Source organism: Choristoneura fumiferana, chromosome Z, assembly GCF_025370935.1.
Source record: "Choristoneura fumiferana chromosome Z, NRCan_CFum_1, whole genome shotgun sequence".
NCBI lineage: Eukaryota > Metazoa > Arthropoda > Insecta > Lepidoptera > Tortricidae > Choristoneura > Choristoneura fumiferana.
Genome location: NC_133472.1, coordinates 19,061,761 through 19,080,368, shown reverse-complemented (window position 1 = coordinate 19,080,368; position 18,608 = coordinate 19,061,761). Strand labels below are relative to the sequence as shown.

At 36.6% G+C, this 18,608-nt stretch overlaps 1 protein-coding gene across 1 annotated transcript; it reads right to left on the bottom strand.

Moving 5' to 3' along the window:
* Positions 1 to 1,010: 1,010 nt before the first annotated feature.
* LOC141438822 (uncharacterized) lies at positions 1,011 to 13,004 on the bottom strand. The gene is made up of 4 exons (XM_074102844.1): positions 12,842 to 13,004; positions 9,878 to 10,291; positions 8,385 to 8,559; positions 1,011 to 6,938 (listed from the first exon to the last, which is right to left on the bottom strand). Exons 1-4 carry the CDS (start codon positions 13,002 to 13,004, stop codon positions 2,879 to 2,881), a joined length of 4,812 nt encoding a protein of 1,603 aa, XP_073958945.1. The 3' UTR covers positions 1,011 to 2,878.
* Positions 13,005 to 18,608: the final 5,604 nt, after the last annotated feature.

Below are 18,608 nucleotides of genomic sequence, written 5' to 3'. Positions count from 1 at the left end.
TCATACACGATATAGGATTATATCCCGAGAAATTGTAAAGTTCCCGCGGGACATGAATTACTGTTATGATCTATTTTAATATTCTTAATTGTCGATTAGAGACACATTGTAGCTTTCTATTATTGAAATAATTTTGAAAATGTGCCTCAAAATTGAAACTTATTTTTATTCTGCGGAAAGTTTGCAATTTTTCTTAAAGTAAGTAGTCTAATGTCAATCAGGGATAGTGTATCTTTCTATTGATAAAAGAATTATTTAAATCAGCTCAATAGTTTCAGAGATGACCACCAACAAACAAAGAAAAAAACAAAGTTGAGATATTTTCCTATTCTTTCTATTTCTCTAATCTTTGCCCTAGTGCACCTCTGCATTACTTTAGGTCCATCTATGCCAAATTTCACACCGTAGCATGCTGAACGGTTGTGTTGCTCTGAAGATGAGCTCTGGTTGAGTTCGAAACGCGTCAGTGTGAAGGGGTGGTGGTGATAGATGGATTTGTGTGTTCTTACAGTGTGGAGGTGGAGGAACTGCATGAATACACATTGCATGGGCACAAAAGTAGCTATCATAAAGGTCGCGGGTGGGCAAAGTAATTGTGTCAGCTCGTTGAACGTACATGTAAAATTTAGTATCTATGCTATCAGCCCTTTAGGAGTTCCGTCATCAGCAGCCAACCCTGGATGCAGTATCAGGCGGAGTGTATCATATAAACGCATTGTCATTGAAATTTAACAATCATGTAAAGTCCTTTGCGTGTGCCATCAACTTTTGTGGAGTTCCCTTCTACGGAGACGATCCTCACCAGAATGAGTAGGATGTCACTGCTAAATAATTTTTACCAAATTTACATCAGTTAAAAGCTAGTATTAGTATTAAATAAGATAACGTTGTCATTGGCTTTACATTGTCCTGAGTTTTATTAATAGATATGTTAAGGAAAAATTGCCAGTCAGCGTCAGATGAAATCACTCTTAACAAAGGGACCATGGCTTAGAAATAAAAATTATGCATAATTAACTATAGATTTATTTACAACATAATTCTTTACAATTTCAACCATATTATACAAAATATATCTTAGTTAACAAAAACTACGTACGTACAGTAATTAATATTATTTTACTTTACAGTCAGACCGTACTTCCAAACAATATCACTTAGTAATAAATCATGACGCAGGTATCTACGAAAAACCTAACTTTAAGGGTTGCTACCTACAGCTCGTTTACTCGCAAGTTATCACATCACGGCATGGCAAATATAAAAATATATTTCGCTCGAGACAAAACTAGAGCGCCCTTAGACCTGACTATCTTAATTTTAAGGTACCTATATATGCTCACTGGCACAAAATTTGGCCCACTCAGCATACAAAATTACCTATCATTGCATACATTTGAGGGCCAGATTTTTTGCCGCTCAGTATAGTTACTTATACCTAGGTACTGAATTTTTAACCGGGCAACCTCAAGCACTTGATTACATAATTAATAAATCACTATCTTAAAATTAGGATAGTCTACGGGCGGGCCTACTTATAGCTCTTATATGAATCATTTAATTTAAGTAATAGGCACGTATCCCTATTGATCCGTTCAGCTCTGTACCACTTCCATGAGCTTACAGAGAGATAGCGACCGCGTAAATTATTTGTAGAGGCGCTGTACAATTCTCCATACAAATAATTTACGACCTCGCTATCGAGTACGGTCACTGTAAACTCATGGTAGTGGTACTGGTAACAATTAAAAACAGGTACTCATAGGCACCTAGGTAAATATTTTGGGTCTAATGATACACCTATCGAATGAAGAAATTAAAAGCTACTAGCCCGTAGTGAATGTCGGATCACGTAGGTTCACTTTTGGGTTCCGTGGTTAGATTTTTTTCCATTTGAATTGTTTTTCGTTTGACTTTTACAACGCACAAGAATAAAATAAATAAACAAACTAGGTACCTACAACTTTAAAATTACCTACTTGTGATCATTGCTTCTTGGCAAGTGTTTTTTTATATTGCTGGAGACTGACGAAAATTAAATTTATGAGCTAATAATACCTCATACATTTAAAAAGGGTAGTGATAATAGTTAATTTGTTGACTTTCGTTTGCATGTCATAAAACAATAATGTCGATAAGACTTGTCTGCCGACTTGAAAGTTCGACTTAAGTTGTTTAAAAATTGATAGACCACTATATGGCTGACTGTACCTATTTAATTTATAAAAAAATTAAATTAGGTGTTCTTTGCCATTCACCCTATTGACAGCACCACGATTTTAAGATACCTCTTTCAACAAAGTAGTTCAGTAAGTGACATTTTAGATTTAAAGAAGGTCAACTTGTAAGTACACCATAATATTTAGGCCAAAAAAGTGAAAATAATGAATACTATTACGTTTATGGACAGAAAGATACGCCAGGGGGCTGCGAATATGGAGAAAGTATAGGGTAATTTAATTACCTACTTCGACTACGGAACCCAAAGAGGAAGCGTACAAAGATGTAGGTATTGAAAAAGAGGACCGATTCGACAGGCATGATCCAAACGATTGACGAGTCGTTTAATTTATGTGCCAACTCATCAAGACTCTAGTTTCTAGTGTGACTAGTCTAAAATAAAAATTAAGTGAGGCATCTAATTTTTTTTTCATGACTCTTAATTCTAATACTTGTGTCAGTTAGTATTTAAGGATATACAGCAAGTAACAGTATTGCTCGTAACTAAGTAGAATCATATTTATGTAATTGTTCGACGGAATCACAGGAATCATTATTATAATATTATACAGTAACTGACAAAGAAAGCGCACTATCTAATAATGTCAGTATGCATCTCCAAGGCATTATTACATACTGGATCCTATTTGGTCATATCTTATGTCCTTCTGGCACTTTTTTTTGGTGAATCACTTATGTCATTTAGTTCCAAAATATTTTCACTGCTATAGTTCTTCTTCTGTACTTCTTTATCTAAATTTTCTTCGTGCGTGATGGGAACAACACTTAAGTACTCAGTGTTGTCATCCGTTGTTGTGTTTGTATTCGTTGGTGTATTTTCTGACCTTGTAGTAGGAGAAGTTGGTGTTTCATTTTCTAAATTATTTCTTATTACAGTCGATCTATGTTCAGTTGTATGTTCCCTGCCTAAATCATCTGTATCAATTAAAAATGTCGAAATTGGCAAATCAGCTACTTTCTTCATGTTTTTCACATTACTAGAACTTTTTGAGTGATCAAGATTTTTACTCATCGTCTCAGAGCTTAGTTCACTTGAACCAGAATGCATGTTCATTAACAGGTCATCAAAAACTGTGTCTACTTCTGTAGTCGATAAAGTTTTGCTATCAGTTGTTTTTGTTAGTTCAGTTGTTGTGCCATTAGTCGTGGATATCAGTTTTTCAGTTGGACTTGAGTGGTCATCAGTACTTTCATTTTGTGTTTCGTTTAGATTAGTAGGCTCTAAATCGTGACCTTCCTGGAGCTTTTTAACAAGGCTCTTGTTGTTTTCAATTTCAGGTAAAAATGGGTTCATTTCCGTTTCATGGTCTTCGTATTCCGCAGACTGGGGGTTCAAATGTTTCGTCACTGGAAACGTCTGATTACGTTTTAGTGTTGATATCTCATATATAGTGACATTGAAATTGCTTACGGGTGTTGTGTTTTGTGGCACACTTTCAGAATTCATACTAGGTTGGAACACTGGCTGTTGGCTCTTCTCATCTACGGTTTTACTTTTTTCAGTAAGCACACTTGTTTCGTTACTGTCCTTGAGGATTAATGGTTTTGTACTGTCGGTCTCTTCCCAAACTGGAGCAGGTTCCATTTTATTTGACGGTGTCAAAGTGTTTGTTTCTTCAGTACTGTCATTTGATTTAATTGATTGGTTTTTTATTTTTTCTACTACGTTGTAAATGTATTCACTGACAGTAGTTGATTCAACTTTAGCTTTATCTTTTAGACTTTCCGTTACTGTCGACGTATTAGCTACTTTCGATTCTGCATTGACTCTTTTAACGCGAAATTCTTCGTTATCATAATCTTGAGCCATTCCATACAAAGGTTCGTCATGCTCTGTCATTTTATTGTTGCTGGAACCCATATTATTCAAATAATCTGGCTCAAAATCATCTTTTGTTAATGCATGGTTCATTATCTCGTCGATTTTATTTACAGTTGATTCAGTCGTTTCAAGCTTTGTCAATTTGTTAACTATTTCTTCATAATTTATTTCTGTTACAGGTTCAGATAGCCAATCAGAATCTGTCGTTACTTCATCTTTAAAAATTGAAGTAGCTTCAGTCGGTACTATTGATTTATCTGTACCATTCTTATTATCAACTGACTTCGAGGACCGATTGAAGAGCATGTTTATGGAATCAAAAGTAATATCCAAGTTCTCTTCAGGTTGTTCCTCTGTAGTGTTATGTATCTTATCGTCATTTTTATTGTTAACGAGAATTGTTTCTTCCGTGCTACCTATGTTTTGTGACAGAAGATATTCATTGTGAACATTAGTTTCCGTTGTAGTAGCTATAATTTGGTGTGTTTTATTGTCTTTGGTATAAGATGTATCATTTACTTGGTCATTCGAAATATTAATTAAACTAGCCTCAGTTACGTTGAGGACAATGGTATTAATAACAACCGGAAAACCTGAACTGGGATCCATTTCTGTATATGATATACTTGGTGCAGTAGTTGTGGTTTTTTCTTTATCCATATTTTTAAAGCTTGTGTCTGAAATTGAAAATTCTTTATTTCCAGCGATTGTGTCGAATGATAAGTCATATTCACTTCTTTCTGAAGTAGTTGTAGCTTCGTTTGTTTCCTTAAACGATCTTGACTCAGTTAAATGTATGTCAGAATCACTATGACTTGAGTTGTCATTTAATATAGAATTTATACTTTTCTCACCTACCAACCAATCAGTGTCAATGTAAAAATTATTTCCACTTGTAGTAGAGTCCATATCAGTTTTATCGGTGTTATTATCTATTTTTTCATTATTTCGCGAAATAGATACCATTTCAGTACTGGTTGCAGCTGAAGGATCGTTTATGTTGTGATCATCGGATGTAAATTTTGTCAGAGTAGTACCTTCAACAGTTTTATCCTCTGCGTTATTGTTAGATTTTGTTTCTGATTCAATGTTTGAAAATAAAGAAGATGCGGTGCTTGAAGACACTGTTGTAGCCTGACCGTCAGTTTTATCTGGTTTTAAAGAAGAGCTCTGAAAATGTGTTTCAGAAAACATATCCATTGGTCTGGAATTATCTGATTCTATCGATGCAAGTACATCAAAACCACTAGATTCAGTGGTTTGCACAGGTTCCGACGTGAGTTTGTCTTCTGTTTGCCCTATGTTTCTTGTCATTTCCAATTTCAGTTTCGACTCATAGTCTGATTCGTCGTCAAGTTTTCGATCGTGTTTTTGTTCTAAAATTTCTATTTTTGTTTTTTCCTGTGAAGTTGCATCTGTTGTCATCATTAATTCAGGCAGAGATATTTGATCTGACACTGGTTCTGGTTCCGGTGTAGATTCTGGCTGAAGTTTTGAGTCTAGAAATAATGAGTGTTCAGATATGGGTTTAACTTCTGCTGCAAATTCAGTGTCCGGTACTGTTTTAGGCATGGGTTCTGATGATGGTTCAGATTCCGTACTTGACTCGGCCGCTGGTTCCGGTTTAACAGTCGTGTCAGGTTTGAATTTTGTTTCTAGCTGTGGTTCATGTTCAGTTGTCTGTACAGTTTTTACAGCCGGTTCTGGTTCTAATACGTGCTCAAGTTTTGATTTTTCACTTGGTTTTGATTCATACATTGACTTGAATTCCATTTCAGATTCATGATGCATTGATTCCATTGTTGTTTCGGTTTTCGGCTCTGGAGAGGGTTCAGGTTCAGAAGAAGGTTCCGGTTCCGAAGAGGGTTCTGGTTCTAAAGAAGTTTCAGGTTCTATCGACTGCTGACGTTCAGACGAGTGTTCGTGTTCGGAAGATGGTTCCGGTTCTGAAGATGGTTCCGGTTCTGAAGATGGTTCAGGTTCGGCAGAAGGTTCAGGTTCTGAGGAGGGTTCCGGTTCCGAAGAGGGCTCCGGTTCCAAAGAGTGTTCAGGTTCTGCTGAGGGTACGGGTTCGGAAATGGGTTCAGGTTCAGAAGTGGGTTCTGGTTGCGAAGTTGGTTTAGGTTCCGATGTCGGTTCTAGTTCAGAAGTGGGCTCAGGTTCTGAAGATGGCTCTGGTTGCGGAGATGGTTCGGGTTCTGAAGTGGGTTCCGGGTCCGACGATGGTGCAGGATCCGAAGATGGTTCCGGTTCTGCTTTAGGTTCACTAGCGGGATTGACCGTATGATCATTTTCTGAACTAATCTCGGATTTTTCGGTTTTTTGTTCTTTTTCATCGCTGCCTTGGTGACCAAAAATATGTGAAAATTTAAGATCAGGATCGGTTTCTGTGGTTGTTTCTTGTAATACATGACTTGTTTCTTTCCAGTCGAAAACATTTTGGTCTAAATGTCTGTTTTGATCTTCTTCTTCCGAATTAGGTTTATTAGTAGTTAGACCAGACCCTAAATCCGTAATTCTGACTTCTTTCTGATTTGTGTCATCTGTCGGATTGGGTCCAAGTATTGATATACACCGGCGAGGATTAGTACTATCCAGAATTTGCCCTTGTGGACAAGTACATGTAAATTCAAGCGAACTTTCATCGAACTCGCATTCATATTCACAATTGTTTTTATTAATTTGACACAGATCCAATACACGTCTCGCCTCTATCTTATCTTCTGCAACATGATACACGCTTATCATTCTATTGTTTCTGGAGAGATAGTTATCTAAGTTGGACTTCAGCTCTTTGGCAGTTAATGAAGGAATAGGTTTTTCATTTGATTTCGATTTCCAGTGAATTCTGTATGTTACGATAACAGACCCTTTTCTGTAAAAAAAAAAACATGCATTTATATTAAGATCTGTTGTCAAATTATCAAAACAAAATATTATTTATCAAAACAAAAGCAATATTGCGAATTTTTGCCTCTCTATCGGGTTGTCAACACCAAAACAACATCTCAAATCGTCCTGGTAGCAGAACACCCTGATATCAGATGGCCGATCCGATATATAGTGCTAGCGGTACGCCCCGAAATTCAGCAAAATGCTGCACATGGTGTTAAAAAAATGAAAATCGGAACGATTGATCTTTAGGCCATATGTATCAATTTGACCCGTAGCACGAAAAAAAAAAACAAAAATGGAGAGGAGTTATGACGTCATCTTTTTTTTTGTATGGGAAAAATAAAACGTTTGTTCTGAAATCTATCGTGTGTGGTAATCTAATAAAAGGACTTACTAAGCCGATTCTAAAAATATATCACATCATTATATTTCAGACACTTGTTTTACATTAAAATAAAAATAATTTTCAAAACATCATGTTTGGGCTCCTGCAGATATGATGCGGTTGAATCATTATTTGTAAAATATACCTAAAATGATATGTAATAGCCTCATGTCCTCCAACCCCAAGAAAGCAATTTTGAAAACATTTACATTTAGTAGGTATTTTTTTTTTATATTACAAAATGTGATGAAATCACAATTAGTTGAAACATGTATAAAAAGTTCAATTTTAGACACTGAGGATGATAAATACGAGAGGAGTTTTCTATCATATTTATATTAAAAACTTTTATTTAACTTGCAATGTTTAATGTATGTATTCAGTATTCAGTATTCAGTATTTATTTATTGCAACAACTTTCACAATAAATTATAAAAAATGATGCCCTGTTGGGGCGCGGCAATTTTAAAATTAATTACATGAATTAACTTATACATAACATATTATGCTATTTTAACCTCATGTATCTATGTATGTGTGGGTTAAATCTTGCAAGTTAAGAGAAGTCTTCGTTCCAATCTCCAAACAAACGTAGTCCCGGTCTCATTTGAAAACTAGGCAACAGAAATAGATGAAATTTTGTAAGTATGGACTAGACGTAATTATCTGTGCCTGTGGTTTTTCAGTTTATTTTTTTTATTTTTTTATTTGGTCGACAAACTGGAGAGTACATCATTCCTACAGAATTTATACTTCTTAATATTAGCATACATCTCATGTATATCCTAAAATGGTAGACACAACTTGCACAAATGGTAAACAGTTATTTATAAAACTAATTCTAACTTAATAGCCAAAAGAGAAAATAAACTAAAACAAAAAAATTCAGTACCTGTTGTATTACTTTTGATACCTATGCTATACGAATAATGAACATAACTATCCAAAGATATCATGTACCTATGTAAAAATGTTGACAACCCGCTAGAGAAGCGATTTTTATAATGAAAATAAATAAGTTAGTTTTGTATATGTTTTTACCTGAGCTGAATAACTTCCACTAAAAATTCGCTGTCTTCTTTGGAGAACAAGGCTTGTCTGAGAGCATTGCTGAAGCTTTGGGTGAATGATTTGTAATCATCACTATCAGGGTCTGCCAGCGCAGCTGTAAAGTCTTCGTTGTCTATTCTAAGTTCGCCCTCCATTGTTCTTGGTACTGAAAACGAAAACGAACAAGATGTCTACGCATATCTTAAACTTTTGTGATTTTCACTCATAGTCAAAATACCACGCACAGCACTTATCACGCTAACACACACGAGTAATATTTACCTCGACGTTTCGGCAGCATTACAGAGGTCGTAGTCACCAGTAGACTGAAGTGTGGGGTGTCAAGTCTGCCTAGCAGCGCGAGTCCTTCGAACTACCCGCACTTGATCACAAATGGTACCGGCACTCGTATCGTATCACGAACTACCCGCACTTGGTAATTTTTATTTGTCACCCCATCACACCGACACACAACACTAACAACATCCGATCGTCCCTCAGAACATTAATCCCGACGCCGACATTTATTTATAACCACGAAGATGAAAGCTTATAACCATCGTCCCGGTTGAAATTTTTATGCTTTTTTATTTCAACTGCTTCACGTACCATTCTTGAGTAAAAATTACGTTCCGTGGAGAGAATTTTGGGATTGTGAAGCTCAATCCAGTGGTTTGGTCCTGACTCCAATAAATGCTCGGCTATGGCTGATTTATTTATCTGGCGATTTTTAATAGCTGCAATATGTTCCTTGACCTTCTCAGCTACTGTTCTTTTCATCTGTCCGATATAGGAACTACCACAACTACAATCAACCTTATAAACACCCGGTGTTTGGAAGGGAACGACATCCTTGGGTGTCCTAATATGCCTCGCGACTGAGCTTAGAGGGTCAAAGAACATATTCCAGCTGTTAAAAATCGCCACATAAATAAGTCAGCCATAGCCGAGCATTTACTGGAGTCAGGACCAAACCACTGGATTGAGCTTCACAATCCCAAAATTCTCTCCACGGAACGTAATTTTTACTCAAGAATAGTACGTAAGCAGTTGAAATAAAAAAGCATAAAAAATTTAACCGGGACGATGGTTATAAGCTTTCATCTTCGTGGAATCCTGTTATAAATAAGTGTCGGCGTCGGGATGAATGTTCTGAGGGACGATCGGACGTTGTTAGTGTTGTGTGGTGGTGTGGTGGGGTGACAAATAAAAATGAGCAAGTGCGGGTAGTTCCTGATACGAGTGCCGGTACTATTTGTGATCAAGTGCGGGTAGTTCGAAGGACTCGCGCAGCTAGGCAGGCTTGACACCCCACACTTCAGTCTACTGGTGACCACGGCCACTGTAATGTTGCTGAAACGTCGAGGTAAATATTACTCGTGTGTGTGAGCGTGATAAGTCCTGTGCGTGGTATTTTGACTATGTCTACGCATGTTTGCGATACCATAAGGTATGAATTGCACAGTAGTTTATGATATACGTACCATACATCAATGAATCACTACTTTCTTCAGAATCTACATTATGGATGGGTTCTTCTTCTCTCTGTATATCAGGTCGGCTTGTAGTAGTCGGTTCCGTTTGTTCATCACGAACATGGCCAGGGCTTTGAGCAAGTTCTTGTTCTTGGTCGGGAGTGCGTTGTTGGTCGTTATCAGGTTCTTGGTCGTGATGGTGTTCCTGGTCGTGGTCGTGGTCCAGACTGTTTGGTTGGTCGTGTTCGTGGTTGTGTTCATGGTTGTGTTCTAGGTCGCGGTCATGGTCGTGGTCGTGGTTGTGGTCGTGGTCGTGCTCGTGGTCGTGGTGCACTTGCCCGATGCCGCCGAGTGCCCGCGCTGAGCTGACGGACGCGTTGTACTGTTCCACGGGCGTTGGCGAATTGGTGAACAAAACGCCGGCTGTAATAATATTTTTTTTTTTACTAAGGTCCATTTCGAAATACTCTAGTTTACTAAGTTTAATATATTAGATACGGATTTAATGCATTGATAAATTGATCACGTTCAATATCTGAATGATAACTTATTATAATATTTGACTTAATGTTTTTGTGGGATTTGCAGTTAAATTGCAAAAATGGAACCTTTTAGTTTCAGGTGGTAGGACCTTGTGCAGGGTCCGCCCGGATTACTACCACCATTTTGCTCGCTAATCCTGCCGTGTACTGGTACTTGAGGTATCCGCCATCTTAGGCCTCTAGGTTAGCAACGCATCTGCAATACCCCTGGTGTTGCAGATGTTTATGGGTGGTGGTGATCTCTTACTACCAGGAGACCCACTTGCTCGATTGCCATCAAGTCGAAAAAAAAATTCGATCGGTCTCTAAAATAGTCATCTATTGAATGCGTCACCTTGTGGACGAAGGACCTTGTTACTATAAAGCTGTAAGCTCTAATTTGGCATTCGTATAAAAATTAAAAAAAAAATGTTTATTGAATTTTAGTTTATACATCTAGCATCTTACAATTCAGGTAATAAATCTGGAAAGCGGGATTCAATTTTACGTCTGGGCCGATTACCCATACAAACACGAGTATAAAACCCTTTGGTAGACATATCCTTTAAAATCTAAATTCGAAATTCGAATCAATCAATCAATTTTTCGAAATTTCCACGGAATTGGAAATAAAGTACATTGTATTGTATTTTAACATCCGAAAGCTTGTGGATTTATTATACAATTTATTATTTGTAACATACATAACCTTACAATGCTTACATTAATTTTTGCCTTTTACATTACTCACTCATTACAAGATTTTATTTTTTTAATACATGTAAATTACTACAGGAATCGAAACAGTTTTGCCTCCTGAACATGGGAAAATATTTATTATAATTTATTCCGCCATATTAAAAATCTCGATCATCCAATGTTCGAGTGATTGCCGCGCATAATCTGTACGCGCCTTTAACGTCAGCGGGGCGGCAAGATTCGATTCGAAGTTAGAATTTTGCACTTCGTATATATAAGTATAGGGCCAGGTGTCTTGCCAAACTGCTCTAGTCAGTACCCGGCGAAATGTAATTATGCTAACGCTCTACGCTAGCACTTCACTTGGCTTATTCGTTGAAATATTTTCGTCAGCGAAAGATAACTTACACTATAATAGTTCCTATTGTGAGCGAGGGAGATGCCTTTAAGCTACCTTTGGGACACGTGAGTAAAATTTTCTAATCGAAAGAAAATATCGACAGAAATCGGGGCTATACAACGTTGGACCGGAGGTCCATTGCATTTCTTGGATGGCGCCGAAGGCGTGATAGAATTTCACGTGGTGAAAAAAGTGTTGGTACTGTAGTGGACGGACGGTCCACTAGCTTAATTATTTCCCTATTTAAATTAAATGCACTTCTTTAAGATATTTTTATGTATTTTCAAGTTCAAGTTCCTACGTTGGCAGCTAGAATACAAGTCTTCTGTTTAACACCCTTGCGTCCGTTCCATATTATTATTTAAAAATGGAACTATGCTGCCAGCATCGAATCAACGGACACAAGAGGTTAGTACAGTACCCTTTCTTTTTTTTCATATTTGGAAATAATATGGTTTTTCCTACTCAGAATCAAGAGCACAATTGAATCCGATAGTTTAAAAAAAACCCCTAAAAAATAAATTTTGCGACGTTCATACACTTGACAAAACTTACTGTGAAAAAAATCAAGTACACTGAAGGAAAAGGTAAGTACACTTTTTTTAAAACGCCCATGACATAATTCGGGCACGGCACTAATAACGATAACAATCGATCAATGCAAACACTAAGTTAAGAATTTTGATGACTGGTCAAGACAATAATTAATGTCTTTATTAAAATCAAACCGACCAAGTGGGAGTCGGACTCGCGCACCGAGAGTCCCGTACAAATTTGTAGGTATCTTTGATCCAATGTCTAAGGCTCTGCTAGCCCTGATCCTAAGAAAAACGTACGCAGTGTAGGGTCATTTTAGATTGGTTACTGACATAGACAAACGGGCATAAAGATTAAGATTTTCAGACTTTCTTATTGGTTGTGCTAGGTACAAGGTTACAACCTTACCTTCATACCAAATTTCTAGTTTCTAAGATAACTAGTTAGATTAGAACTACTCTGGAGTTTTTCATTACCAGTAGCAGAGCTAAGCATTTCATATTAATTTCACCTGGATATCTCCACGCGTTCGTGAGAATAAGGGGCTTGTCAGAAGGATGGACGGATAACAAAGTGATGTTATGTTTTTGCCGATAAAGATTCGTCATCTTCGTCATACAATTACCCTGTTTCACCACTCATTGATAAATGTTATGTGACAGATATTTGTGATGCCGTCTCTGTTTGTTTTTTTTTCGAATAAACAGAGACGGTATCACATCGTCTGTCACATAAAATTGATCAATGAGTGAAACAGACTCTTAGTAGGCTCGTAGTCAAGAGGCTTAGAGGTTTAATTGGTTGGTTGGGACTCACTGGCGGCGAGGGCGATGACCGCCACGACAGCGACGACCATGAGCCCCAGCAGCGTCCAGCACAGCGGCCGCCGGCAGCCGCCCTTCTCTCCGCGTTTGTCTGCAGTCACGTACAGCTTCTCCCTCTGCAACCAGCCAAACGAATTCAAATAAAAATAATCCATATCTAAGTATACATTATAAAGAGAAGACCTGACTCATTGACTCATCAACGCCCAGCATAGGCTGCGCATGGGCTTGGGCTACGCTGGGATATAGGTATTTGGCTGGGAGTTGATGGGGACCTAGAAAGCTGATTATTTTCATAGGTGTTTGTTTTTAAGATTTAGACAAGGAATAAGAAAGGATTTTTCGAAATTCAATGAAAACGGGGTTGTAAGTTTGTTTGGAAGTCCATAATTTTTGATGCTAGAAGCATAAAACCTTATTTTTATTTTAAGCTAATAGTTAGAGATAAAGAAAACGTATTTTTACGTTATCTCAAATTCCATCCCTAAAGGGGTGAAACGGGGGTTCAAAGTTTGTTTGAATTATGATGAGGCTGATTTTTGGATTCGAAAATGTTCACTTAAACAATTAACGTCCGTCTGTCTGTATATCTGTATTTACCTACATATAATCATCCTAAAAACGACCAAAAGACTAAAACACGAAAAAGTGGGCTCGTAGAAAGTAAATGTTACCTACCCCAAATTTAACGCAAGCGAAGCCGCGGGCAAAAGCTAGTGATTGATTAATAAAAATAATCAATCATTTGAATACCAAGTCAATAATTTTGTTTTTGTTGACATAAGTCGAGCTTGTTATGTTGAGCTGTGAAATGTAAACATTTGAATCTTATTTACCTTACCATTGAATGTTGATCACTGCTCAATAGACAGGTAGTTATATATTTTGATTTAAATTGTCTATTATACCTACGGCTTGTCGTAGAATGTTCACGATGGAGAAGGTTATTAAAATCAATAATAAAACCCTAAAAACTGACTCTAATATACTATCACATCCTAAAGGGAATGATGTGGAAAGAACTTGAAATATCTACCTTGACAAATAACTATACTCGTACATTCTGTCGGTACGCTCGCTTACTCTTGCTATGAAGGAAGATTTCTAGTGTTTTGGATACAAATGCTCTACCTATTCTAAATACGAGTACCTACCTACACACTTATACCAATTAAATTTAGTTTTAAATTTGTTGTTGATTGTTTTTTTGCTTTTGGTAAGCATACACGACATATTAACAAATAAACCGAGCCCAGCCTTTCAAGGCATTTCTTGGCGACTGCTGCGCCATATTTTCATTCATGTTGCGCACCCATTTATATTGCTTGATGTGATGAGCTTTAGTCGCAAAGGTATGTTTGAGTTATAATACTGCGACTGACGTGATTTTGTTTAAGCAGTAAGTACCTATGTGCCATTTTGTTAGTTGGCGAAGTCACCTACTTTTGATACCTACAGTATATATTTTTTTACAAATTATATAGAACGTTAAGTCGCAATCGTGTAGTAATGAGTTACGATCAAATAATGTATGTAGGTAAATTCAAGTTCTTTCTCTTCAGTTCTAGGTTCACGGGAAATATTAACAAACGAGTTTAAAGTTATGTGCTTTAAGGTCGGATGTGGTGCAACAGCGCAGTCTGCACCAGGAGCAAGCCGCTACACGGCGGGCCGAGGTGAGCGCGGTCGGGGTCGACGCCCTGGGCTTTGTTCCTGCGCCGGCCCAGGCTCCCCCCCCTGCACCCCCGTGGTGATGTACCGTCAATAGCGTCACACATTTACTTACGTGATAGGAAAAAATAGGAGACTTGGACAAGCAATGCAATTTATGTTAACCACGTTCATACAGTTTTAAAAACTCAATCTCGCATCACTGTGGATCAATTTCTTTGCTAACATCATGTGTTAACATACCATACTTACATCTGCCAATGGAACCATCGAGTCGAGAAGTAATAATCTGTGATAAAATATCACGCGAAGCAGTCTCTTTGATTGACTGTATATGCTTAATTACACGAAGGAAAAAGGTAGGTATCTATTGTGTCTTATTTAGGCTTAATGTCATTAAAAAATAAAGACTCACTGAGCATTTGAAGATAATGTTTTAGAAATGATTCTAAATAACAAAGCTTGTGCAACTTTCAAAGCTTACGCAAGGCTAGTAACAATGGCAAGTGTGACACATTGTTAAAGTTCACACTCGCACTCGTACTTGGCAATAGCGTGACCTTAGATAAATATACCTATTTATAATAAGTACTAAGACATTCCTTTTAGGTTAATATTTTCATTTTAATAAGTTTAAGTTGGTCTAGAGCCGATTTCAAATTGAGAGGGTTTCAAACTGAGGAGAAGAGCAAAATACGGAACCTTAATGCTGCGATAGAGTAAAAAACCGGCCAAGAGCGTGTCGGACACGCCCAAAATAGGGTTCCGTAGCCATTACGGAAAAAAAATATTTTCCTAATGATTTCGTATTTTATACGGAATCTTCAAAGTTTAGGTATATATTTTATACCTAAGGCTGCTATTTACTCTTAAACTACTAATAATTCTCAAGCAAACTTAGCCGTTATAGTTTTCCTTGAAAGTTTGATATACACACTACCATTCTGTTTTTTTTTTAAATTTCCACACCGGTTTAGATTTTAGAGGGGACACTCGATTTTAATGAAAATTTGCACTTTAAAGTTGAATATTTTGCAAACAAATCACTGAATCGAAAAATCGTTTTAGCAACCCCCTAATGTTTTTGAAAGCTTTCCAACGATACCCCACACTACAGATTTGGATGAGAAAAAAAAATCATCCCCATTTTTATTGTACCCTTTTGTCGGCATAATTTACATACATATTAGTGCAAAATTACCGCTTTCTAGCATTTATAGTCCCTGTGCAAAGCCGCGGACGGACGGACAGGCAGACAGACAGACAGTAAGACATGGCGAAACTATAAGGGTTCCGTTTTTGCCATTTTGGCTCCGGAACCCTAAAAATGACCACCAGATAATAGCCCACCAAGTGTGCTCTATTTGTATTATGTTTGGAATTTGTTTCAGTCGATGTCAGCTATTGTCTAACAGAGTCCGACTCTGACATGAATATGCAACAACTTTCTCAAAACAAAATGAAATACTTAAAAGATAACGCGACTCATTTGTTGTTTAGACACAATTGCTTAGTAAATATAAAAGAATGCTAAGACCACAGCTCCGAAACTTTCTGCCGGATTCGAGAGATAAAGAAAAAACTGTTTTGTAACTTCTAAATACCTATTGGGCTGACTTACTCTTGTTTGGAATAGTAAAAACGGATGCCTAACATTCTACCAATAAGCATATTATACATATATGTAGTAAAAAAAAGATATTAACTACGGGTGAATGAGCATACTTATATAGGATTTTGAAAGAAATATTGAGCATATTTTCAAACATAATTAAATATTAGGATTTTAACATATCTATTTACAAAATATGCAAAATAAATTTTCTTAACAAGTCGATTTGTATGATATGCAGTCACCTGCATTAATATCTAGTAAAGCGGAACGTGCAAAAATACGAGTATCCGACACGTCCTACCGGCCCTAGAAATAAAGTCGTATCAGATATTCACACACGCTTTGTTGTCTCAGATATTGGTGCTGGTGACTGTACGGCTCAAAAGGAGAGACTTTCATTTAAGGCATATTTCCGGATTAGAAAATTCATAGATAGTCAAGTTACGCGAACAGAAGAGATGTCCTGCCCTGCCGGTCTGCGCAGACCTAGAAAGTGTCCTGTCGACGTATAAAAAGTAAATTGAGGTTAAGCCCTTTAATTTAATGCCTTTCGTTCAGCAGCAGTAGTTGCATCAGGTAGACAACCACCAAACCGCATTCTGAGCGTGCGTTGCACGCGTTGTAAGTATTTGCTATGATATGAGCGCGACACGACCGGCCCAATTTGCTTGGAACAGATTGCAATCATACTTGTTGTACCTATTGTTCTATCAATTTACAGTAGTTATTACAATCAACGGAATTACAATTAAGTGTATATTACCAAGTAAATCTTGACACATTGCATTGCACAAATATGAAATTTCTGCGTGCGAGTAATGTACGACCTCGACCATTCAGGACCCGGAATGAACGATGATAATGTACGACCTCGCTTCGAATTTTGGGTCCACAAATAAATAATTATAAATATTTTGGGTCCCTATCACATTGTACAAAATCAAGTTTCTGAGTATTAACAATGTGAACCATAGGAGAAAAAGCTATACTAATTAGTTATAGGTACCTACTTTTCTGACATACACAACAAGTTAGTAAGTATACCTACCTAGCATTTTTTATAGTTGTCAATATTCTGAAACTATAGAATACTTAGAACTTGTATGATAACAATAATTACGTACAAAGTAACGTAGCGCTTGAGCGATGTTATTCTATTTTAATTTAACAAGAGATACCTATCCAATGAGGTGTAGGTAGTAATGTAACAGAAAACAATAGTACCTACTATAGGTAAGTACTTAGATTATCAGGTTGGTTATGGTAGATCGAGATTTAGGTCTACTTTGATCGCGTATCCATTGTCACGGCTTTGTTGATATTGATGAATTGACCGAAATATATCGAAACCTCAATAGTGGGCACCCCGAAATGGACACTTTCAATTGACGACACACCTACATTATTAAAAATACCTACTGTGTTTGACATTAAGATTTTAAGATTCATATAATTTATATAAAATAAATGTAACAAAGGGTCCACAGATGGATATAAGAATACATATTGCGACCACAAATGTTTAAGTAATCTAAATTATTTGTTATACAGAGATATTGTTGTTATAAACAACTTACTTTTACCTACCCCACCAGATAAATTTATCTGATTGCGGCGCGCCGAAGTTTAAAACGATGATTTTATAATTTTCACCTCAGCACCTCAAACAGGCAGGTTTTGCTATGAGAAATCAGTGAGCAAAATCGCATTTTGCTCACTCCGTGAGACAAAGTAACTTTTTAATTATTATTTTTTAAATGCTGAGTACAGTGTTGAGTCTACACACTAAATTCCAAATATTTGAACTTTACTTTGATCTGTCATTTCACTTCAACACGAAAAAAGCGAGAAATAGGATCAAATGTGTTGATTACAATCTTAAATTAAATTTTTGGTATTAAAAATATATTGATACATGACAACGAAATATTTCCAAAATGTAAATTTTCCCGATCTTTTAATAAAGTATGCAACCTCGTTGCACGAAAGCCGCTTCTCTTGTTTTTTTTTTTATAAAATTATTCCGTATACTGCCTCTACAGTTGGAATAAATATTTGTTAAATTGGATGAGTTTTTAACAAATCTGTTTATGTTTATGTAATAGAAATCTTAATTAAATTCATATTTAAAGGTTTATTTATAATAAATGATACGTTTATTGTTCAAACTTTTTAATGACCCAAGATGAGGCTTTACGCAGTATTAAAAAATAAGTGTGACATATAATATAGCACAAGAAGTTCTAAGTTCAAATTACAATGCATGTTATTATGACTGTTATGAGTATGAGATTTGTATTGTATCTACTGGACACTTTATTATGGTTTTAAATGTGATTATTATAGTTGTTTCTTAATAATCGGATTATATTAAAAAAAAATGTGTTTGTTTTGTAAACAGGTAGGTATATGTGGTTTTATTCTTATGTTACATTTAAATGATGTTCTCGCTGCTGAGATGAAAAATTGTATG

Coding starts and splice junctions, on each gene's coding strand:
- LOC141438822 (XM_074102844.1), bottom strand. CDS start 13,004: ATGGATTATTTTTATTTGAATTCGTTTGGCTGGTTGCAGAGGGAGAAG. Junction 10,292..12,841: donor GGTCATCGCCCTCGCCGCCA/GTGAGTCCCAAC, acceptor ATATTATTACAG/CCGGCGTTTTGTTCACCAAT. Junction 8,560..9,877: donor TAGTGATTCATTGATGTATG/GTACGTATATCA, acceptor TTTCGTTTTCAG/TACCAAGAACAATGGAGGGC.